At 33.0% G+C, this 23814-nt stretch overlaps 6 protein-coding genes across 13 annotated transcripts; 2 read left to right on the top strand and 4 right to left on the bottom strand.

Moving 5' to 3' along the window:
- Positions 1-2899, top strand: LOC124432649 (negative elongation factor B). 2 transcript variants are annotated; one of them, XM_046981683.1, is made up of 9 exons: positions 1-48; positions 156-296; positions 373-852; positions 926-1093; positions 1172-1297; positions 1374-1643; positions 1748-2032; positions 2097-2297; positions 2379-2899. In XM_046981683.1, the coding sequence occupies exons 2-9, from the start codon at positions 168-170 to the stop codon at positions 2538-2540; spliced, it is 1821 nt and encodes a 606-aa protein (XP_046837639.1). In that variant the 5' UTR covers positions 1-48; positions 156-167; the 3' UTR covers positions 2541-2899. The 2 variants fall into 2 exon arrangements, with proteins under 2 accessions (XP_046837639.1, XP_046837640.1); XM_046981684.1 differs by lacking the exons at positions 1-48; positions 2379-2899 and having other exon boundaries at positions 55-296; positions 2182-2297.
- Positions 2900-2906: 7 nt separating this feature from the next.
- Positions 2907-5636, bottom strand: LOC124432648 (putative RNA polymerase II subunit B1 CTD phosphatase RPAP2). Of its 2 annotated transcripts, XM_046981680.1 has the most exons (7): positions 5495-5636; positions 5292-5381; positions 5071-5185; positions 3741-4997; positions 3522-3679; positions 3252-3434; positions 2907-3161 (listed from the first exon to the last, which is right to left on the bottom strand). In XM_046981680.1, exons 2-7 carry the CDS (start codon positions 5363-5365, stop codon positions 3002-3004), a joined length of 1947 nt encoding a protein of 648 aa, XP_046837636.1. In that variant the 5' UTR covers positions 5366-5381; positions 5495-5636; the 3' UTR covers positions 2907-3001. The 2 variants fall into 2 exon arrangements, with proteins under 2 accessions (XP_046837636.1, XP_046837638.1); XM_046981682.1 differs by lacking the exon at positions 5495-5636 and having other exon boundaries at positions 5292-5432.
- On the bottom strand, positions 5317-7551 carry LOC124432651 (telomere length and silencing protein 1 homolog). The gene is made up of 6 exons (XM_046981691.1): positions 7419-7551; positions 7227-7335; positions 7004-7149; positions 6703-6921; positions 6498-6631; positions 5317-6408 (listed from the first exon to the last, which is right to left on the bottom strand). The coding sequence occupies exons 1-6, from the start codon at positions 7544-7546 to the stop codon at positions 6239-6241; spliced, it is 906 nt and encodes a 301-aa protein (XP_046837647.1). The 5' UTR covers positions 7547-7551; the 3' UTR covers positions 5317-6238.
- Positions 7418-14250, bottom strand: LOC124432650 (cyclin-dependent kinase 14). 5 transcript variants are annotated; one of them, XM_046981685.1, is made up of 8 exons: positions 13315-13746; positions 12852-12899; positions 12233-12322; positions 11692-11820; positions 11311-11498; positions 10832-11217; positions 10196-10740; positions 7418-10110 (listed from the first exon to the last, which is right to left on the bottom strand). In XM_046981685.1, exons 1-8 carry the CDS (start codon positions 13325-13327, stop codon positions 10019-10021), a joined length of 1491 nt encoding a protein of 496 aa, XP_046837641.1. In that variant the 5' UTR covers positions 13328-13746; the 3' UTR covers positions 7418-10018. The 5 variants fall into 5 exon arrangements, with proteins under 5 accessions (XP_046837641.1, XP_046837645.1, XP_046837642.1 ...); XM_046981689.1 differs by lacking the exons at positions 12852-12899; positions 13315-13746 and adding an exon at positions 14113-14250 and having other exon boundaries at positions 11311-11507; XM_046981686.1 differs by lacking the exons at positions 12852-12899; positions 13315-13746 and adding an exon at positions 13772-13909 and having other exon boundaries at positions 11311-11507.
- Positions 14251-14767: 517 nt separating this feature from the next.
- LOC124432647 (puromycin-sensitive aminopeptidase) lies at positions 14768-20138 on the top strand. 2 transcript variants are annotated; one of them, XM_046981679.1, is made up of 5 exons: positions 14768-14886; positions 16184-16467; positions 16914-17158; positions 17278-17428; positions 17509-20138. In XM_046981679.1, exons 2-5 carry the CDS (start codon positions 16339-16341, stop codon positions 19588-19590), a joined length of 2607 nt encoding a protein of 868 aa, XP_046837635.1. In that variant the 5' UTR covers positions 14768-14886; positions 16184-16338; the 3' UTR covers positions 19591-20138. The 2 variants fall into 2 exon arrangements, with proteins under 2 accessions (XP_046837635.1, XP_046837634.1); XM_046981678.1 differs by having other exon boundaries at positions 14777-14886; positions 15931-16467.
- A 1324-nt stretch (positions 20139-21462) lies between these two features.
- On the bottom strand, positions 21463-23482 carry LOC124432653 (DNA-binding protein inhibitor ID-3). Its single transcript, XM_046981693.1, has one exon. It carries the CDS (start codon positions 22894-22896, stop codon positions 22477-22479), a length of 420 nt encoding a protein of 139 aa, XP_046837649.1. The 5' UTR covers positions 22897-23482; the 3' UTR covers positions 21463-22476.
- Positions 23483-23814: the final 332 nt, after the last annotated feature.

The following is a 23814-nucleotide window of genomic DNA, read 5'->3' as shown; positions in this document are numbered from 1 at the left end:
TCGATATGCTATCGAAATATTGTATTAATCAATAATATTTATAAGTTGGTAAATATTTACGATTCTAGAGACATTTTCCATAAGAAACGTTTTGTTTATGATATACGATTAGATATTTTAAATTTATATCATTCATGGAATTATATGGTTTATAGTATTAGAAAAAAATGAATTCTGCAAAAAGTAATGGTGAAACTGGTAATGGATTAGAAGATCTTGGTATACCTGGGCAAGTTTACTTAAGAGATGCTTTAACAAGTTGTACTGATCCTTTAAAAGCAATTGAAGAATTTCAGGTACTTTGAATTAAAGACAATTTTATAAAACTTACTTTCAATTTCATTGATATATACATTTATTTTTTTAATACAGCTGGAAAATGGTATCCTTTTGCCCTCTTTACGTCCTATGTTACCTTTACTCGATTTGCATGGAGTCAGACGATTAGATTTTCATGCTTCTGTCTTAGAAGAATTAAGGGAAAAATTGGTAAAACGAATAAATGAAATAGGTGCGGAAAGAGTCGATAAAGGAACCCCAGGTGATAGAAGATTAAAAGAATTACTTTCTAAAAGTTTTCCTGCAGTAAGAGTAGCAGCATTAAGGCCTGTTGTAATGTGTATCTTAAGAAATACACCACAAATAGAAGACAAATATTTACGTGTATTAGTTAGAGAAAAAGAATTATATAATGATGCTGATACAGAAGTAAAACGTCAGATTTGGAGAGATAATCAAAGTCTCTTTGGGGATGAAGTATCACCATTATTTAGTCGATATATTATAGAAAAAGAGCAAATTCTGTTTGATCATCGAAATTTGAATAGTCTTTTCTTCACACCATCTCCTAAAGTAATTTGCATAGTAATTGTATAAACGTGACTACTTTGTGATATAAAAGAGTTAATCAACTTTGTATTTATAGGTACGAAGACAAGGAGAAGTTGTACAAAAATTAGCTCATATGATTGGACATAGTGTAAAGTTATATGATATGGTATTACAATTTTTACGTACTTTATTCTTACGTACAAAAAATATACATTATTGCACTCTTAGAGCAGAGTTATTAATGGCCTTGCATGATTTGGAGGTAAGACAATAAGATTTGTGATAAAATAAATTTAAAGTAAATGTGCAGCCTCAAATTCGGAATTAACATGTTATTTAGGTTCAAGATATTATTTCAGTTGATCCTTGTCATAAATTTACCTGGTGTTTAGACGCATGTATTAGGGAAAAAAATGTGGATGTGAAAAGATCTCGTGAATTGCAAGGCTTTTTGGATAGTATTAAGGTATATTAAGCATTATAATAACTTATAATAACGTCTAGTATAATAAGAAATAGAAGTAATTTTTAATTTTATATAGAGAGGACAAGAACAAGTATTAGGAGATTTAAGCATGACATTATGTGATCCATATGCAGTGAATTTCCTTGCTAGTAGCGCAATCAAGATAGCTCTTCATTTAATTAATGGTGAAGCATTACCACGAGAAAATGCTGTTCTTGTATTATTATTAAGAATGCTTGCTCTGGGTCTTTCTGCCTGGCAAATGATTGACTCCCAAGATTTCAAAGAACCAAAACTTGATAGTCAAGTTGTTACAAAATTTCTACCAGCATTAATGTCTCTTATGGTAAATATCATTATAAGTATATTAATAAATATAAAATTTATTTTGATTTTGTATACATATTAATTTTACTTTTCCATATAATTTTTATTTTTATTATTATGTAGGTCGATGATCAAATCAGACAGTTAAATTGTAAACTACCGCCTGATGAAAGAGAGAGTGCAATTGCTATTATAGAACATTCTGGCCCACCTCCTGATGCATGCCAAGCATATGCACAATTATCTGGTGTTGCAGCTGTTTTATCTATGTATTATGCATTACATATAGGAGGTGGTGGTGGTATAGGTAGAGGAAGAGGAGATGCTAGGGGTTTAATGAGAGTATTAGCAACTTTACCAAATTGTCAAGCACAACGTGCTTTTGAAGATCCTTTTCTACATACTCTGGTATGTAAAAAATCATTCTATTTGTTTAAGAAACTATGTAGAGGATTGTGTTATTTCTTTCCAGGTTTCACTATTAATATTGAATATGGCAGATGAGTTTTCTAATGAATCATTTTGTACTGTAATATTTGATGAATTCTTTCTGGCAGGCTTAAGCAGGGATAATGTAACGCGTCATTTACTAAAGTTGCTTTGGTATATTCATCCAAAATTACCACCCACGCGATTACATTCATTACTAAAAGCCTTACAACCAACTAGTCAGGTATTATTCTCAATATCTTTTAATTATATCTTATAAAGGATACATTCATACACTATTTTTTTAATATTATAATTTTTTTAGCATAATGAGGCTGTGCATATCCTTTATGAAGCTTTAAGAGATAAAGTGGGTAATCGAACCACGCAAGATCCATTACCGTCAACACAAATTGACACTTTAGGATTAGACTGTCCTCCTTCACCAATTACAGGTGTTCCTACTGCGTTATCAAATTCACTATAAATTCTAAAGTTTATAAAATAAATTTTGTATATATTCATTATATACAATATTATATACAATATATATATATATATATATAATGAATCTAATATACATAAAAAAATGTTGTTTAAATAATAATATATTTCTATGTGAATTTGAACTAATTATAAGAATCTATATACACACACTAATGATTTACATGGGGATATATCATTATTTATCCAACATTTTTTTTATGAAAATTAGATTTATTGTCTTTTATACATGATCAAAAAACATTGAATTACTTGTATTTCTAGTAAAACGATGACAATATATTGTATAAATAGTAAATATAATATTTATTAAAAAATAAAATAAAACACATATAATGCATATATTTATAGCTTCAATATTTCATTTTTAATCAATAGGAATTATCCCTAACTTTCTATAAAACAAATCAATTTAAAATGATGAATTCTATAACGAGTTCAAGTTTATTTAATTTCAAATATTTTTGGATTATTTGTTAATTCAATTATAAACCTATCTAAATAATATGAATCTAATTTATATGACATTAATACCATTGATATATATATTGATGCTTGTTTTGTTGCTAATAAGATTTTCAATTGTGGATCCATTATACTTAACCTGAAAATATTTTCAAAATTTAAATTATATACATGCTGTTAACATGTATGGATTAATTTTTAAGATCTATTATTAGCCGAAAATCCTTACATTTTAATAATTATCAGTCCTACAAGAGTCCATTCAGCAGTTTTGAAAATTATATTTGAAGCAGATAATGAAAACGTATTCACTAAGCCTTTTATTAATGTATTACTACTATTGTCATTTATGTACTCCATTATTGTATAACACCGAGTACTATCAGCTAACATGCGTAACAAATCTGGTAATCTGTAATAAAAAAAAAAATGAAGTTCAAGAGTTACAATCAACTAACAGTATTAATTAATTTAAAAATTTGAATAAAATAAAAATTACATTTTATGAAGTTTATCCAAAAAGATCTTACGACGTAACGCCTTGGGTGCATGTGCATCTATTAAAGGTAATATAGGATATGATGTACATGTTTCATTATTTTCTACAACTTTCTTAGGTTGATCTATTACCATACGTCCTTCGTAAAACGCATGCACCTGTATATTAATATCCATTTAATCTATGCACATATTAGATTATTTTAAAAATATGATATACCTTTAATTCAATTTTATCTGCTTCTTCTTGCAATATAGAAAAATGAGGTAATGGTTTTAATGTATTACTAGATAAATCTATACAATCTTCTTTCTCATCTTGTAGTTGTAACTTATTTAACTTTTTACATAATTGTACATATCTTTCATGTTGAATAAAATTTTCCATTAATTGCAATCTTATATCAGAATCTCCTTGTAAAAAAGAAATAGTATCTTCTGTAATCCATTCTTTAACACTCTTCTCAACTCGCATAGTTAATGCATAAAATTTGGTAGAAGATTGTTCCGAATCTTCAGATATTTTCTTTTTTCTTATATTTTTTGTGGATGCATTTCTTGTTACTTTATTATTGTTCATTTTTTGTACATTTTCATATTTATCTTTTTCATTTTCAATAGGATATTCTTTTTTGTCTAAGATATTTTGTTTGATTATTATAAATTCGTTAATTTTCTTATCTTCTTCGCACTTCTTTTCAACTATTTGTATATTAGACGTATTTTCTATTATTTTTTCATGTTTCTCACAATCTAACAATGTCTTAGAATTTTTTGCCAAAACAGGTACTTCATAGCATTTTTGAATAATTTCAGTCTGTTCATTAAAGTTTTCATTAGTTTCATTAGAATACTTAGTGTTTGTAGATAAATTAGATGCTTTTATATTACCTATTGTATCTTGATAACTTTTCAAATTATTATTATGCACTTTAAAATCTTCTGTTTGTACACTTTTCGGTACGGAATATTCTGAAGATGTATTTTCAAAAACTGTATGTTCGTTTGATATAATATTTGATACTTTATCATTGCTTTTCGGTAATTTATCGTAAACATTTGTTACTTCGTCTAATATCTGACTTTCTGCTTCTTCAAATGTTTCAGCAGGTTCTATATATTCTTTATCATTTTCTGATAGAATATCATTTACGTATACTTCATCTCCAAGCATATCTCTTTTTGTCTGAAGATTTGAAGATAATAAATGAAACACTGGTATCTCCTCTTGTTCTCTTAACCAAAGTGGACTAGTGAGCATTTGTTCAAGAAGATAATTACATGCTCCATAACAATATGAACTACAAAAATTCTTTCTACGTGTAACATCATAAACTTTGTTTCTTTTTGTAGATATATGAAATTTTTGAGTAATTATTACTGTTATAGGATTTTTGCAAAGAACATAACCACATAATTTCACTATTGCTCTTTCTTCGATTACATCTTCCATATGACTTTTATTGATATGTTGCAACTAGAAAAATATACAAGAATATTTTGAACAAAATATTATATGAATATATTATTAAATTAATATAAATACCTACATTTTGAAGGAGCCACTGTGTTTCAACAATAGGTTCCAAAAGTTGTTCAACAATCTTTAAAGCTCTAGCATCGCATTGTTTTTTTTTAATAATTGCTAATTGTATTTGTGCCTTACTAAAACAAATAAAATATTTTATTACAAATAGAATTTAAAAATTAGATCCTTTGCCATATTTAAAAAAAAAACTATTTCTAGAGAAAATATAATTAACATACTAACCTCATCTTTTTTCTAGCTTTTATTCTTTCACCTAATTGTTTTTTGGTAAATGAATTTATTGTAGAATCGTTCATAATGAATGAAGAATATCTGAAATGTCACACAGTAAAATACACAAGCTAAATATTTTATTACAAACTTTCTCAAAGTTTTTTTAATCACTGTCGTAGTATGAAAACAAATGTCAATTTTCTTATTCTAACCTTATAACAGAAACGTGTTTACAATTTTTACATCAGATGAAATATGATTTTACTATCCCGAAATTCAGTAACGCTCACTCATTATTATATTGTTCATTTAAGACTGTTCATTACCTTTCGCTTGAAACGTGTGTGACTTTAGCGACAGGTATGTACAAAATATGAACTACAAAAGCAAGCAGAGAAGGCTGTTTCAGTCTTGCGCCTATCGTACCGATATATAAGCTTGTTTTGGTTGTACTCTCTTATGATAGTAAGTATAAGTACAATAGGAAATATTGATTATAAAAAGTATAAATAAAAATAAATATGAACGAATACAAATAAAACTACTAAATTCTTAAGTATTACAATTTAAATTAAAATTATTTTAAGTTTCTCGAGTGATACGATTTTTGTAATGTTCATTTTGTAATGTATTATTGTTTAAATATTAGTTTACTGTACTCCTATATATGTATATTATATATTGTGTCCCGAAGATATTAATGTTATTATCTCTAATATTTAGAAGTAGAGATCTTCGATGTTTACTCACCAGAATGGAAAATAAAACTATTATAGTTTGATAATATATCTTAATGTAATTGGAATATTAATTCAATTTGAACGCATGTAGATACAATTGAAAATAACATTCAGTTTGTGTGTATAACTTAATACATACTTTTCTATAGAAAATTATTATAGATATTTCAATAAAAAAAAAAATTATACATATTTCATTACATTTAAAAATTTTATTTAAAATCTTCTAAATTGTTTTTTGAACCTCTCATAATGGTAATCGTCTGTAGCTTTTTCACCATTATCTTTCCGTTTTCCCTTAAAATCTTCTTTGGGAGTCACAACTTTTTTTCTATCCTCATCATTATCTTGTCTTGACTTTTGGAAATCTGATTCTTCAATATTAACTAAAAAATAATAAGGAAGAAAGTATATGTATTATTTTTCAAATCAACTTTACTATTTATATATGTTACTTGCATATATAGAAGCTTACATCTATTATGTTGTACAAAATTTACAGCCATATTGGTTGGTACAAATTGTGATGGACCATCTTTTTTTCTATGCCTATCCCAAAGCAATTTCAATTTTGCTTCTTCTGTAGCTTCAATGTTACGAATTTTTGCTCTAAAATATAAAATAAATTAAATCAAGATTAGTTAGCGATAGAATCATGATTTACTAAAATAATGACTTACTCTATCCCAAGATCTACTTCTGGAATTCCAGAAAGCATTTGATTTGAAAGCATTTCTTCACTACGATGAGCTGAACTTTGTCTGAGATGTTCTGGTACAGCCTGTAATGCAGCTTCTTCTGGTGAGCAATATGATCCTTTATCATTACTTGTATTGGAATCTGTCTCATCTTTATTTTTACTTTTACGTTTCGATAATTGCTCTTCTATATATTTAACCCTAACAAATACATTCACATATTAATATTTAGAAAATTACTATTCAAGATTTATAGAAGATAAAATTTATATAAAATTTATACATTTCTTCATCCTCATCTCTTTTATTAGTTTCAGCATTAAATTGTGTACCAATACCAGTTTCATATGCATCATTTTGTTTGAGCTTCGTATTTTTCAAAGCAGACATATTTACCATTCCTCCAGTTTTGACATTAAAGGGATCTGACTATTAAATAATAAAAATCTTATAAGATGATATTTACTATAGTTTAAATAAAATTAATATATAATTTTAAAGCTTACTGTCATTATATCAGGTACTACTTTTTCTCCTAATGCTAATCCAACAATATTTACACCACTTGGTCGTTCCCGTAACTTTTGAATAATTTTAGTTTCTTCTACTTTTTTCCTAAAATAAGTACATACTATTACTCTTATATATTTTGAAGAATATGACTAACTCGATATATAACATTAATGTTTATCACAAACCTGATAGAACTTTCTTGATTTTCATTAGATTCATCATCGTCATCTGTTGATGTTTGGCGTTTTCTTATGCATTTACGTATTTTCTTTTTAAATTCTATTTTTGGTGTAATTTCATCTGTTTCAGACATGTTTCCTAGTTTTATATAATACTGATACTTTTATGATACTAATATTAAATGTTATATTAAAACAATGCATAATAAATATATCTACTGTGTGCGTTATATACTGAATTCATAATTATGATGAATTCAGGTAAATTCTAACAATATAGGTTAGGATCAAGCTATATAGTAATTTAACCTAAAATTCTAAATTACTATAAATAATAATCTTATATATATATATATACATATATATATATTAAGATATTGTGTGTATAAAAGCGATACGTAGTAATTGACTGAACTTGGACGCGTGGATCTTTTTGCAATAGATAAATTAATTTAACTAAGCAGTTTTAATTTCAGAGCTTTGATTTACTTCTGGTAAAGTGTCGATAAAATAGAATACTACATGAAAATGATAAAAGTTGAATACATCAATTTTTATACAAATCGAATTAAATTATATAAAATTTGTAAGTTTTTTTTTTTAGTTTTATATGTTACAATTCCCTAATTACACTTATTAAATTTTATAATTTTAACATTTCATAATTTTTTTTTCTATCGGTAAAACAGAAATTAGAATTATTTACAAGATTAACAGACAAAGTAATAGTGATTAATTATTGCAAAGAATATTTCAGGAAATCAAAAAGTATCATGAACATAATTTATCATAATAGTGTTGGGAAGACAAATCATTTTCAAATAGCCATAGATTTATAATTCAAAACAATTCTTTATCTTCTTCGATACACCAAAGAAGTTTGGATATTAATAATTCATCAGTAAGATTACAAACAAAATATAATTAGCCTGGAATTAAAGTGTACAAAAATCGATAATAGGATAAAATATTACAATTACAATAATTTTTTGCATTATGATACACCTAAACAACTAAAGCAACTGGCACGTTATTGAATGTGAGAAAAAAAAAGAAACTGAAAGAATGAAATAGGATCTAGAGTGCCGTATTGCAATTTAATTTATTATAAATTCACATTTATTAACCTCAGCTCATCTATCTCAGCGTCATCAATAATACGAACTTGATGTTCTATTTACAGTCTACCATCTGCGCGTCTCTTTTCAAATAATAACGATATTAATAGTAATAATGTTTCAAATTTTTTCGAAATATTTGTTTCCCTTTTTTTTTTGCTTTCGCCTCGTTGATATTTTTATAAGTGTGCTGAAAAATCGGTATAAATATAACCTACGAAGGAGTAGTAATATCGTAATAGTCATTGTAACTTAGATAAAATTTGGAAGAACTGTATCGCTTCTCTTTTTTTTTTCTTTTATCTTATCCTTATTCTACTATTGCCAACGTTTTTTGAGTTGGTATATCTTTATATACAATTTTAAAAGTTCAATTGAAAACAAGAAATGCCAATAAATTGTACAAAGGATAAATATAAATTCATTAAAAATGTTCTCTATGATTTTTCAAAGCACCACTATCTGTTAACGATAGTTATCTGCGCGACTAAACAAATTAGATTTTATTAAATCTACTTTATTATTTCATTCTTTGTTCACTACTATTGATTTTACTTTATATTATCGTCACAAACCTATTGCCTGCTGACATTTTATCATATTAATATTAATTACTTATAACTAGATCATTACCGTTGATATCAACGATAAGTTCTCAATAACCTTGCTCTTTCGTATAATGATGGTAGCTGCAACAGTCGACATATAATGATATTCTAATCTTATTATGATTTCTATAAATTCACTATCACCGTATTACATTAGTAGCAACAAATTTAATATCAATAATGATTTTAATGTATCAATACTCTCGATTGTTTCAACGACCAACAAAAGATCCGAAAGTAGCATAAAATTTACACAGCGTTTTACAGATCTTCCATAATTTTTCTAAGATGATAATAATTACTTCGTAATATTTTTGCTAATCAATAACCGCCAACCCGTATTGGGTATGAGATCCGGAGACGCAATATGACGGTTTATATATCATCTTCTTTTGATTGGTATCAATCTAAATCTAGTATTTGGACGAAGTGCGAGGATGGGTCGTGCGTGCTTTTTGCTTTCTAAATTGAGCGTGCAAATCGCTTAAAACTTTTTTATCTTTCTTTTAGCCACAGACAGCTTACTTTCTTGTTTCCTTGGCCAGTTACAGTGTATGATTTATCATTGCTTGTTTAATCAATACGTGTATAAGTTCATAAAAAAAAAAAAAATATCGCAGTGGAAAAGGGAAAGAGAAATTTATGAACAGCCCTGAGAAAGAGAGAGAGAGAGAAAGAGAGAAAAAAAGAAACAGGAGAGGGAGAAGGAGAAAAAGAGAAGAAAAAGAGAGAGAGAGAGAGCGAACGACGCGCCTGTGGATAATAGTGTATGAGTGGATAGTCATGGCATATGTGCCAATAGTTTAACGCATGAATCGAATGTCTTCACTAAGTATGAACTGGGCATTATTTGTCATCTGCCTTTCATTTACATTTAATCTCAAGTCTTAAGAGCAGTGAGACGCGAATCTGTGCACCCATGCCTCGAATTTGTATACAAGTGGCAACCTTCAACGCTGAATATTGACACTTCTGCAAAAAAAAAAGAAAAAAAAAAAGAAAAATAGTATGATAATATAGTAACATTGAAATTCCATGAAAGATTATGAGATCTTACCATCAGGCAATTCATATAATTTTCTAGGAAGAGAGGCAAAATAAGGATGTCTTAAAGCTTCTTCGGCACCTATGCGCTGATCAGGATTCAATTGTAGGAGAGACGATGCCATGTTATCACCGTCGGCAATATCATAAAGCCTTGGAAATGAAAGACCCAATTTTCTTGGTGGATAAAACGACAATTTGTGTGGCTTATATCCTGGGAGATGAGTTACACCTGGCCAAGTTTCTTCGGTAGGTGTCCCCAAAACTTTAAATATTTTATCAAGTTGGTCGTACGTACATCGTACACCAGGGAATGTTGGTTCTCCAGTCAGCATTTCTACAAATATGCAACCTACTCCCCACATATCAAGTGAGGTTGAATATTCTGTAGAACCCAATAAAACATCGGGTGGCCTATACCATAATGTTACTACTTCATGCGAATATGTATGCGATGGTACAGATTTCGCCCTTGCAAGACCGAAATCTGCCAATTTAAGTTCTCCTATTTCACTGATTAATAAATTTTGAGGTTTCACGTCTCTATGCAACACCCTCCTAAAAAAAATATTTATATAAATAGCTTATAAAAATATATATATTAAGCTTATTAAATTATGAACTACAACAGTATATAAATTGTTTTTACCTACGATGACAGTACGCTAGTCCTCTTAACAATTGAAAGAGAAATAATTTAACATTGTGAGGATCTAAACCTCCACTTCCACTACCATATCTTTCCATGTATTGTGATAGATCAGTATGAACATATTCAAAAACAAAAGTAAGAGTCTCGCGAGTGTGAATTATATCGTGTAAAGTCACAATATTACTATGTTTTAACTCCTTAAGAAGGCTTGCCTCACGAATGGCAGTAAACGGAGCACCTTCTTCTTCTTGCAGTCTAATTTCTTTAAGAGCCACCACCTGATTCGTGAGGTGACTATAGCCTTTGAACACAGTGGCATAAGAACCTTCTCCTAACTGTTCTAATTTTATATAAGCTTCGGATTTTCCAAAAGGAGAGTCTCCCTGTCGAGAATTAATGAAAATCATATTACATATTTGCACAATTGTATCGTGTATATTGATATAAAAAGAATATTTATAAAAATATTCACTTACCCCAAAAGCTGAAAACCTTTTGGTTCTCCGAGGTGGTGGATCTGGCCCAAGAAAAACCTCAGACTTGGGCCGCGGTGGACGCCGAGGCCGTAAAATCACTCTTGCCTCTTCTCTTATATCTTCATCTAGAAGCTTGGAATCGCTAGAAACGGAAAGCTGCCGATGCACTCTTTCATGATCACCAACACCTGTCCATTCTATAACATTTAATTTTATCCTTAAAAATTTTTTAAACAATTTGTATGATTTAATTTTCATTATAAAGATAGAATCACGTTTTTTAAAATGACATTTATGATATATAAGAATAACTATAAAATGAATCATACGGATAGCATAAACAGTATCAAAAATATTAAACGATATATATTTAAACCTCACCGTATCGACGATCTTTATCCGCAGGTATATTGCCGTTTGGTTCCAAACGGTCTAGGAACTCCTCCGAATATCCATTGTAAGGCAGCTGACCTCTATTTGCAGCATCGTCAGCTTCTTCTTTAGAGATAGCTAAAAAAATACATAGATGTAGAAAGTATTAATCAATTTATGTAATATCTTTTTGTAATGAACAATTAAAAATTGCAAATCATTTGCTTTAATTCCTTTGATTAAGATTAAGAATGTGGCACTACATATTGCATGACAAATACAAATACAGATTCATTAATCCTTACAAGTCTATATAAACAGCAATAAACTTTGATAACAAAGCGTTATATAATTTAATGATGTTTATAAACTGTACCAGCATCAGTTTTTCAGATTATTCTAATGCAATCAATTGCAAAGCAATTCTAAGAATGACAAAAATATCTAAAATATTCTCTAATTAGTTTTGAAAAAGAAATTATTCCATGTATAAAAAAGTTATTAAAGAAGAATTCTTCTATTTTTAATAACTAATAACAGGCATACTTACAAAGTCTACCAAAACTGTGACTAAGTCGTTTTTTTAGTTTCTGCACTCTGCTAAGAGCACCTCCTTTTTTTTCTCGCATTGTCACTGACCCTGCATGTAATAAACACAACAAATATAATTCTATATATGTATAAGTTTGTCACACCTAAAAACTTAATATTTATATAAATTAAATGTTAAATTTCATGTATCATCTATCGTGTAAAATTATATTTGCAAAAAGGGAAATATTAAAGGTAAAAACATATAATTTGCCTAAGCTTCAATATAAATTGTGCAATTATACATGCAAATGCTAAAGCATTGTTTTTACATGTATATGACACATGAGCATGTACGTACTTAATGACAATAGGCTTTCAATAGAAACAGTTGTTTATTGATACAAGAGAAATAATTGTCATAAAAGAAAGTTATTTTAATGCTACGAAAGATGCAAGAAAAAACCAGTCAAGTTCTGTTTATTATTATAATTCATGATTCTTAATGAATCATAATAAAATTTATGCGCATAAAGGAAATAATGTAAGGACAAGTACAAGGAGATCAAAATATTTTTCTCTCTTAAGTGATTATACAATTCAATAAGGTTGTATCAATCATGTTAAATAGTCCGTACCTATGCCAGTAATCTTGCTCTTCTTTAAACTTTTGAAACCACGCATATCTGAGCAAATAGCAATAAATAATTCTTTTCAAAAATAAGCACAATTACGTTGGCACAAATCCAAAACTACTTTTTTAAAAAAAATATTTACTATTCAACTACTTGTTTCATCTAAATGAAGCATCAGAATATCTAGTCAATCAAATAAATTTACAAAGATGATTTGATTAGTAATTTCATTGTCAAACGTGACGATGAGTCAAATATAAACTTTATTCCCGTTTTCACACAACACGTTTAAATATTTTCTTGGTAACTTAATAGAAAAAAGGCCTCGCGTAAAAAGTTATCACTGAGTAGGACGATCTCACGAACGATAGACTCGTGTGCACAAGGAAAGATAGATAACGCGGTTTGCCAAGAACGCATACGATTGGTTTCTTTCCTCAAAATACATAATCCTGGATACCCCTACCGCCTTCCCTCATAAACGACACGTTCTCGCTTTCTTTGTCCCGCTCCTCCTCGTTCTCTTCGTACCATCCTCTTTCTCGGTCACTTGCGGCTCTTCGACCAAATCATCCACCCCCCACGATCGCGGATTCTCTCTGCGCTGTCCGACCCACCTTATCGTGCTTCGTTTCTTCCACATGCGCGCACGAAGAGACCGAAATCCGATAAGACACGATGCGGAGAAGGAAAGGATGGGGAAAAAAAAAAAAGAAAAAAAAAAACGAAGAAATAAAGAAGGCAAAACGAAAGGATAAGATTAAAGAAGATTACAAAATAGAGTAATAGAATGATAAATAGGTGAAACGAGACGACGAGAAGAAAAAAGAAAAAAAGACAAAAATAATTGAAAAGCCGAACAGAGTAACCGTGTCGTCGAACGAAGAGAACGAAAGAAACTGACTCGGCGGGCGTCGACTTACCCTCTTTGCTCTTCGAGGCGGTCGAGCCCTTGTCTTGACAGTACATGATTACTCATTCGTTCGCACGCACGAAACACACATCGCATATGGGCGGTGACGCACTGTGTGTGTGTGTCGGTATATGTGCCTCGGCGCGTACCGCGTCGTCGTCGTCGTCGTCGTCGTCTTCGTCGTCGTCTTCGTCTTCGTTTTTGTTTTCGTTTTCGTTTTCGTTTTCGTTTTCGTCTCCGTCGTTGTCGTTGTCGTCGTCGTCGTCGTCGTCGCCGCCGTCGTCGTCGTGTTTCTTCCTTTGAACACGAGTGTCAGGTCACAGGTCACGGATCGTAAGGAAGGCGTAATACCTTTCTTCACCTTTGTCGTGGTTCATACCACGGTGGTGAAGCACGATGTATCCTCGTACTAACGCCGATCGCCATGAAAAAGGTTCGCTCCTAATCGTCGCTCGTTGAGATTATCAATAATAGCAGTAGCAATAAATCGTAATAGTAATAGAAACAGCAGCAACAGCAAGAGCAGCAGTAGTAGCAATAGTAGCAACGGTAGCGGCAGCGGTGGCGGTGGCGGCGGCGGCGGCGACGGCGGCAGCGGCAACAACGAGACGCGTGTCTTCTTGTCTTCCTTTATCGTAGATTCAACTTTCTCTCAGGGTTCTCAGAAAAAGTTATCAAGTTGGAACCTGACCGGGATCGCCGAACTTCGAGGCGATCCTTTCCGTCTCGCTCTCTCTCTGCGTCTGTCTTTCTTTTTCTCCTTTCTCTCTCTCTCTCTCTCTCTCTCTCTCTCTCTCTCACTCTTTTTCTGTCTCTGTCGCACGCGCGTCTTCCTGAATACGGCGGGCGCTCGCGCACGCCACCACCGACTATCTCGGACGATTCATTCGCGATCGCACGACTCGTTCCTAAAGACGATAAAACCGTCTTGTAGACGATATTTCTACGCACGCACTCGATTCCGAAAGTATGAGTTTATCGAAATACGGCTTATGCACGTTGCACTCAGAGCAGTCGCTCTTATGCACTCTGTCGCTGCTAAGCCGCCATCTTGAATACGATGCACTGCCGATAACTCGTCTACTGCGACGACGCGCGATTTCGTGAAATCCTTTTAGCGCGAATGTAAGTTTTTGTTATATTTATTACACGTCTTTTCAGGGTTTCGAGCATGATTGAACAAGTTACGATACGATCTATGACTTTTTTAATTGACATTCCTCATACTAAACTAATTAACTATAATTATATTTAGAATTCGATCGATCCTATAAGGTTAGGATTATGTGTTATGTCGTAATTCCATTCAATCTTGATTTTAACATTGCAATTTCTAATATTTTGCGATTATTTTTATAATATGTTGTGGCTTATCTATAACATAAACGGTTTATTCTTTAAATTTTTTATATTTTATTTTTTTTTTACATTTTATAATAGATATGGAAAAAATGCATTTAATGTATCATTCGTCTTAGTAAGAAATATATAGTTACATAAGCAATAATGCGATTTGTAAGATAAATGCTTTTATCATAAATTAATTTTTTTATAGATTGATTATAACAAAATGTTTTAAAAAAATTCTCAATATGTAGAGTACGATGGTATTGCCATCTTACAGTAAAATGTTAACAGATGCTGCATGTCGGTATATTATTCTGACCTATAATCATTTCTATTTTAATTGTAAGATGGAGCCATAGATACATGTTCGATAAAAAAGAAATTGCAATTTTCTCGTTAGGCGATTTATTAATTTAAAAATAAAATCATACAGTTCTTTTTATCATTTTTTAAAATTATAAATACTTTAATTCGCAAATAAAAGTTTGCAAATATATAAAGAAATTATCTAATTTCAGTGATTTTGTCTATCGAGAAGAATACGATTAGAGATTATTAGATTTATTCAGATTTTCATTGAAAAACTAATGTATAAGGAATATAATCATAGTTGTACATTATTTTGTAATTTTCTGAGATTTGAAATAATTTGAAAAGACTAAAGTTCATTGACATTTTAATTTTAATTTGTGAAAGTACAGAATGTGCGACAAGTTGAATACATAGATAATATTTACACAAAAAAAAGGATGTTATGTAAATAAGTAAATCGCAGACGGCTGTTATATACATATTCTTTCTGATAATTGTGCTCTTTATTAGGAAACACGCAAAGGAAACAGATGCTTTGGTATTTAACATCTGTCGTTGGAACTTAACAAATGCCCGCGGCGATTTCGCGTCTGTGAATTTCGCTCCCTCTCTCCTATTGGTCCAGAATTCATTAGTTTTTTCGCAATGCCCAACAGAGCCATCTATCGGTGGTTCTGGAATGAGATAAGATTGACGACCCTGAGATCTGGAGCACCCGTTTCGTTTCCGAATATATACGAGACTGCAAACAAGGCGTTTTCAGGTTACTGCGCATGCGGGAAAAATCCCGTGAGTCGGCAGAAAGAGAAAGGTAGTAGTGGTTCGTTGCAGCTGGAATTACTGAACAAATTGTGGAATTGGAACAGTGCTAAACAGTGTAAAAATTATTCCACAACAATTGAAACCAGGGATCAAGAGATGACGGGCATCAAAGAAAAGCCATTTCGCCGACTTCCTAATGATGTTCGACCGTGTCACTATGATATCACGTTGGTGCCGGACATAACAAATTTCATCTTCCATGGAACGGAAAATGTGCATATTAATGTAAGTTCGTTTGATGCAGATCGATTACCGTAGATACTACTTTCTATGTAGACGGATCGTTAAATGTTTTTAAGCGAAAGTGAATAGAGAAGGTCTGGTAACCATATGGCGTGCATATAACCGCAATCTGTATATATACAAAGCTTTAGATTAGCTTAGGTAAAACTACGTTAAGTTAGATTGAATAACTGGCGGCGTTTTGCTTATCTCTTTTTATACAGAGTCGACTATTTGATAATGTAGAGATAAGAAAATTTAATAAATCGTATACAATAATGTCATTTAAAATTTTAGTTAAGATTGCTTTGTTATTTACTGTGATTCTTATTGATGATTTACGAGTTAATGGTTTAGCATTCATAAATTTTTATCCGTAGAACTAATAAAATTTTATTTGATTAATTAGGATATTTATACTCAATTAATTTTCTATTTTATTTATATAGGTACTCAAATCTACTGATACGATTGTTTTAAATTCATTGGAAATCAATATTAAAAGTGCATATTTTGTTAATAACAATGGATATACAATTCCTGCAAAGAGTATTGACATATCTTCATCTGAAGAAACTGCTACTTTGGTATTTGACGATAAACTTCCAGTTGGAAAAGTTGTGATTCTAAGTTTGGAATTTGTAGGAGAAATCAATGACAAGATGAAAGGTTTTTATCGCAGTAAATATATAAGGTAATATTATATTTATAGATGTATTAAATCAATAAAATAAATATATCAAAAATTTCTATTTTTATATCTTTATTGTACTCCTTTTTTTATATTGAAAACTATGATTGTTTTTTTTTTAGGACTAATGGTACGGTTGGTTATACAGCAGTCACACAGTTTGAACCTACAGATGCTAGACGTTGTTTTCCATGTTGGGATGAACCAGCTCATAAAGCCACGTTTGACATTACTTTAAAAGTACCAACTGGTGTTACAGCACTTTCAAATATGGTAAGTAATATTTCATAATAAAATGTTCTTTTTTTTTTTTTCAAATTGTCTTCAACTTATTTTGTATTTTTATTTTACAGCCTATCAAGGAAAGAACTGTTAGCGAATCAATCGAGATATTAACTTTTGAGAGAACTCCTCTTATGTCGACCTATCTGGTAGCTGTGGTAATAGGAGAGTTTGATTATGTAGAGGACAGATCAAGTGATGGTGTACTTGTACGAGTTTATACTCCAAAATCCAAAAAAGAGCAAGGACAATTTGCATTAGAAGTGGCAACAAAGGTGTTGCCTTATTATAAAACATACTTCGGTATAGCGTATCCGCTTCCGAAAATCGACCTTATTGCGATTTCGGACTTTTCATCAGGTGCCATGGAAAATTGGGGTTTAGTAACGTATCGAGAAACTTGTCTCTTGGTAGATCCACAAAATACATCTTCTGTTAGGAAACAATGGATCGCTTTAGTTGTAGCACATGAATTAGCTCATCAATGGTTTGGGAATCTCGTCACTATGGAATGGTGGACGCATCTGTGGTTAAACGAAGGATACGCTTCATTCGTAGAATTCCTTTGCGTTGCACATCTTTTCCCTGAATACGATATTTGGACGCAATTTGTAACAGATACGCATATCAGAGCATTGGAATTAGATGCATTGAAGAATAGTCATCCTATAGAAGTCCTAGTCGAGCATCCAGCTGAAATAGATGAAATTTTCGATGATATATCGTATTATAAAGGAGCATGTGTTATCAGAATGCTGCATTCTTATATAGGCGATGACGATTTCAGGAAGGGTATGAATTTGTACTTAAAAAGGCATAGCTACTTTTATGCAGAGACAGAAGATCTTTGGGCTGCCTTGGAAGAGGCGAGCAAAAAAACTGTTCGAAGTGTTATGTCTACGTGGACCAAACAACAAGGCTTTCCCATTGTAAAAGTTGAATATCGACAAGAAGGTAACGACAGAATTTTGTCTCTCTCTCAAGAAAGATTTTTAGCAGACGGATCTGTAGATACGGACAACCAAACGTGGATTGTACCAATAAGTGTAAGCACTTCCAAACAACCCAAAGAAACTGTTCTTAGTGCATTAATGGATGAGAAGACTAAAGAGTTTGTACTTAAGGACGTACCTGAAGGTACTTGGTTAAAGATTAATCCAGGAGCGATCGGCTTTTACAGAACGCGCTATAGTCCAGAAGCGATGTCTCTATTTTTGCCTGCCATTAAAGATCACACGTTACCTCCATTAGACAGATTAGGTCTTTTGGATGATCTTTTTGCTATGGTTCAAGCTGGACATGCTTCGACCGTAGAAGTACTTAGATTCATGCAAGCATTTAAACACGAGGACAATTATACAGTATGGTCTAGTATAGTGAATTGCATAGGAAAGATTAGTGTACTTTTAGCTCCTCTAGACTCTGCGGATGCATTCAAGGCATTCGTTCGAAATCTAATGCGCGATATTAGCAAAAGATTGGGATGGGATCCAAAGCCTAACGAAAGTCATTTAGATACGCTTCTCAGATCTCTCATATTAGATCGTATGGCAGCTGCAAACGACGAGGAAACTATACGACAAGCAACGAGGAGATTCGCACTTCACATGTCTGGCGTTATGCCTCTTCCCGCAGACTTAAGAAGTCCGGTTTATCGTGCTGTTCTCTCCGTAGGTGATGCTTTTACCTATGACACTATGCTTAATCTCTACGAAGAATCGGATCTTCATGAAGAAAAAGAAAGAATATTGAAAGCGCTTGGTGCGATCCGATACGAAAATTTAATAGAAAGAACTATTGAATTCTCCATGAGCGAGAAAGTAAGAGCACAGGATACTGTTTTTGGCTTCATGTCTGTTACAATGACACAATATAAAGGCCGTGTTATTGCCTGGAAATTCTTTAAGGAACATTGGAAAACTCTTCTCGATCGTTATGAGGGAGGTTTCTTACTCTCCAGGCTAGTCAAGTTAACGACCGAAAATTTTGTCTCCGAAGAATACGCCAAAGATGTGGAAAACTTCTTTGAAAATCACCCGATGCCTGGAACAGAAAGAACGGTCCAACAAAGCATCGAATCTATCAGATTACACGCAGCGTGGCTTGCTAGAGATAAAGACTCTATAAAAGAATTTTTAAGTACCGTAGTTTAGAATATCCTTGTTTTGAGTTTATGAATGTCGTCGGTATTCTTGGCTTAGCAGAGAATCGATAAAATCGTACCTTTCTTAAGAGTTAAGAAATTATTTAAATCACGTATAAAACGTTTTTAATAACGTTTGACATTAACAGGCATAAGATCGCGATGATCTATTGTTTGTTCGTACCATAGTTCGTCATTCGAAGGAAATAATCGTTTTACTTAAGAACCATCATCGTTCATTTAGTTTAGGGGAAGTTTTATTGTCAGTAGCATTTACACAACAATCGTCGTTCGTTCGTTCGTTTATCTTGCATTTCACTTAGAACATACGTACTTACCAAGAATCATGGAATACGCGCATCGGTAATTTTGTGCCGCTTTTATGTTATATGCGTATTCACGAGTATGAAATTTCATATCAAAGAGAAATGTAATGTTACCGTTCCCCAAAACACAATTGCATTTTCGAGATAATTGATTCGATGAGTGAAATTGAAATAATCGAAATAAAAACTTTTACGCTTATAAGTAAAACAAAAAAAAGAAAACAAAAAAATATGTGAAGGATGAACGAAACCTTATATTATTCAACATCCTTGCCAACATCAATCCAATGCATTGACAACGATAAAAATTATTTAACAACATTTATATATTTAAATTATCCTGCGATCGTTTTCCAAAGTAACTCAATTCCCACAAATAGAAGCGTAATCCCTGATTGGTGGATGTTCCATTCGGATTACAAGACTTGCCGAGCAGAAAGTAATTCTGCTTTCTTATCATGGGCCATTAAGGGTGAGGGTCATAGGGGCCACCTCGCACCCCACGTTTCCTTCTTATCCACGATCGATCGATCCTCCGTTATATCGGAGGGTGTCTCGCGAGGTGTAAGAGGGTGACTGTTAGCTCTCCCTCTCTTTCTCTCTGTCTCCCTATCTCTCTTTCTCTTATTCCATCCTCGTGAGTCAGCCTCCATTTTCATTATTAGTGCACATCCACCAGCAGGCGATGGGCTAGTAGTCTCCCGTCGTCACCCTCGCCATCGTACGGCTACTACTCTCGCTCATGAATGCCAAGTGGGCTCGAATGGTTGCAAGGGGTGTCGAGGAGGAGTCAAGAGAGCGGACAGGGGTAGTAGCTCGGTTGCTTGCTTGAGATCGGTTCCCGTGGGTATCGTACGAAGCCACGGTTCCCAGGAAAGCGCACGCGACCCGGACGGGATAGGGAGTCGATCAATACGGACTTCGCGAACTCCTACACCCTGTCGGAACACAATACGACATTACCGCTCCCCTTTCGTGCAACATCCTTCGAGGACTAGGACGAGGACGTCGACGACGACCACCCGTTCTCCTTACCTTCCTCGCACGTGTGCATGGATTATTACGCACACGTGCGTCTATTTAATTCCACCCTACCCCTCCTACGGCCATCCAATCCCCACGGATTTACTGCTTTTAGCGATGCAGGAAATGAGGAAACGCCGCTCCCAGGAATCCATCAACTTTGGGGTCGTCGTATGATAATGGTACGGAAGTAATGTCCTTTCTTTGAGAAGAGATATGTCTATATTTTATTTTGCTCTTTTAACGTAAAAATCGATTCTTTTTGCGCTTTCTTTATCGGTTTTTTTTCTCATTTATATCGTTGACCAATTTAATTATTCTGATTTGATCGTATCAGAAAGTTAGTTTGTTAATTAGCGATGAAGAAATTCATGCATTTTTTTTTAATTTGCAGGTCTTAATAATTATCCTGCAAAATTGAATCGATAAAAGCAAAAACAAAGCAGAAACAGCTGTTTCGGTCTTCACTAATTATCTACTAGGTAATATACTAGAGATGAGAGGATGTTACGAGGAAATAAGCGACACAGGTATAACTTACGGACACAGTTTGCATTTATTTTGTATACACGAGCGTATTACCCTCGTGCGACGATATACTTACAGCCTTTCAGTCTTCGCGAATATACAATAGTTACGGAAGGTTTCTAAATTATAATATGAAGAGCGATAACAATAATAATGATATAATCATATAATAATAATAATATTAATAATAATAATAATAATAATATTAATAATAATAATAATATAGCATTTTAAGTATTTTTAGTACGATAAATGTAATAATCGTAATAAAAATTTTCTTTATTATCTACAGAGCGAGTTAGAAATGATACAGACTTTGATCAACGCGAAGATAAAATTTGTTACAATGGGTCTGCAAACAAAGATCGATTTACGATTGGTTGGGTGGGGCATCGTACATGATATTTTGTCAGAATGATAATATTTTGAATGTAATAAAATGAAATTATATATATTTTCAGAATTTGATATCGTCTTGCCTTTCGACCGATCGCAATTGAAAAGAAGAAATTGAAATGAAAGAAGCCAACAATGAATGGTTAAATTTTTCACTATGTAAAGCAAAAAAAGGAAGAATCGAAGGAAAAAACAATATTCTCATTTCTAGATTGAGTCGGAACATGTCTACTGATCGAAGAGAAAAAGGGGGATGAAGAGATAGAAAGACAGAGAAACAGAGACGAAGATCGGAGGCGATGAGGTGGTGGTGTCTATCGGCGATGAGAGGTCGTGCGAGGAATGCGATGAGTCTATGTACAAGTATTTACAGGCTTTCGCGAGGAAAGAGATTGTACTGGGCGCAAGGGTCTACTCGTCGTCCTGTTCCTAGTTCCTCGCATCGTTCGCGTATCCTTCCGTTTTTCTCGGGTCCCAAAGACGAAGAAGAGACGAAGGAATTCTTCGAGGAGGAGGACGGAAGTCAGGGGCCGACGGAACCCTGCGTTCAAGCCGGAGTCAGCCCACGAGGACGATCTCTCCTAGCGATCTGGCCCTCATTGAAATTTTTTTCCTGTGACAGGTCACCGTTCGGCCACCGTGCTGTTTGCCGTCATCGTCGTCGTGGCTGCTGCCGCTGCTGCCATAGCTGCCGCCGGTGTCGTCGAGCCTGTGCTACCGGTGCTCACCGTATTTAGCAGAGGTTGCAGTGGCTGTCTCGTTGACGTCGGTTTCGTCTTTGTTGTTTCCTGATGGACATTCGTCTCCTCCAGAGTCGTCTGTAGATCACATATGTATTCGATCACCCTCTGTATTACTTCGAGCTTCGAAAGTTTCCTCTTCCTCGGCATATCCGGCACCAATGATCTTAACTTCGTCAGATAAGCGGCGACTTCCTCCGCCTCGAGATCTCTTCTCGTTCCGTTTATACTCAAACTGTTGTGTAGAACACCACGAGTTGGTGGTACTCGACCACCTACAGGGCTCACCACCATAGCTTTCATATTTTCTTTGATATTTCTCTTATTCGTTTATCACTGTGATTTGACGATTGGCTTTTATCGTCGACGAATGTTTTTTTTTCACGAGATTCCTTTGCAATTTGTTTCTCTCGATATTGGTTAATAATCGTCGTGTCGGCGCACTCACACGTACCCGGCGAATTATCGATCGAACGAAGTCTCGGAGAGAGAGAGAGAGAGAGAGAGCGAAAGGTAGAAAGAGGAAGAATCCAAAAAGGAGAGCTACTCTTTTTCCTCTTAAAGATATTTTTCTCTCTTGTTGATTTATTTCCTCTTCTATTTCCTTTTTGTATTATTACTTTTTCGTTATAGCAAATCCTTTGAGGAACTCGCGGTGTATCACACACATACAGACTTGCGCGCAAACTTGTATATCACGAGTTAGCTTCACACGCGATAATCATCCTTTTAATACGGTAATAATAGTGACTAGTCGAAGATTATTAAAAAAAAGTAAGAGAAATGGAGGTTTTTGGAAGTGCAGTGTATCTATGTGTATAAAGTAGGAGAGCACAGTGAACATGCTACGGTACACTGCGCTCGGAGGATCGAAGTCAACTGGTCTCCGCCCCTCACCTGCGCTGTTTTATAGTCTACCCCTACCCTACCACTTCTCTATCCACGACGCCTCCAACGCTCACACAGCGCAATCGCTGCTCGAGTGGTCTAGCGTTGGGTTCGACTGGTGCATGTCAACGATCGTTTCTTTTTTCATTGACCTATTTTTTACATTTGCCCTTAGCTCTTTTGTCGTTCTATTGTACTAATGAAAAATAACTATAACGTTATTGTTATATTACCAAATCTGAAACGTTAAAACACAAGGTTATTAAGGAACAGTTACTTAATTATTACAATTATATATGTGTATATATATGTATATATATATATATATATCTT

The sequence above is a fragment of the Vespa crabro genome, chromosome 1 (assembly GCF_910589235.1).
Source record: "Vespa crabro chromosome 1, iyVesCrab1.2, whole genome shotgun sequence".
Classification (NCBI taxonomy): domain Eukaryota; kingdom Metazoa; phylum Arthropoda; class Insecta; order Hymenoptera; family Vespidae; genus Vespa; species Vespa crabro.
Note: the sequence above shows the minus strand (reverse complement) of the source record. Positions and strands in the feature narration are given on the sequence as shown.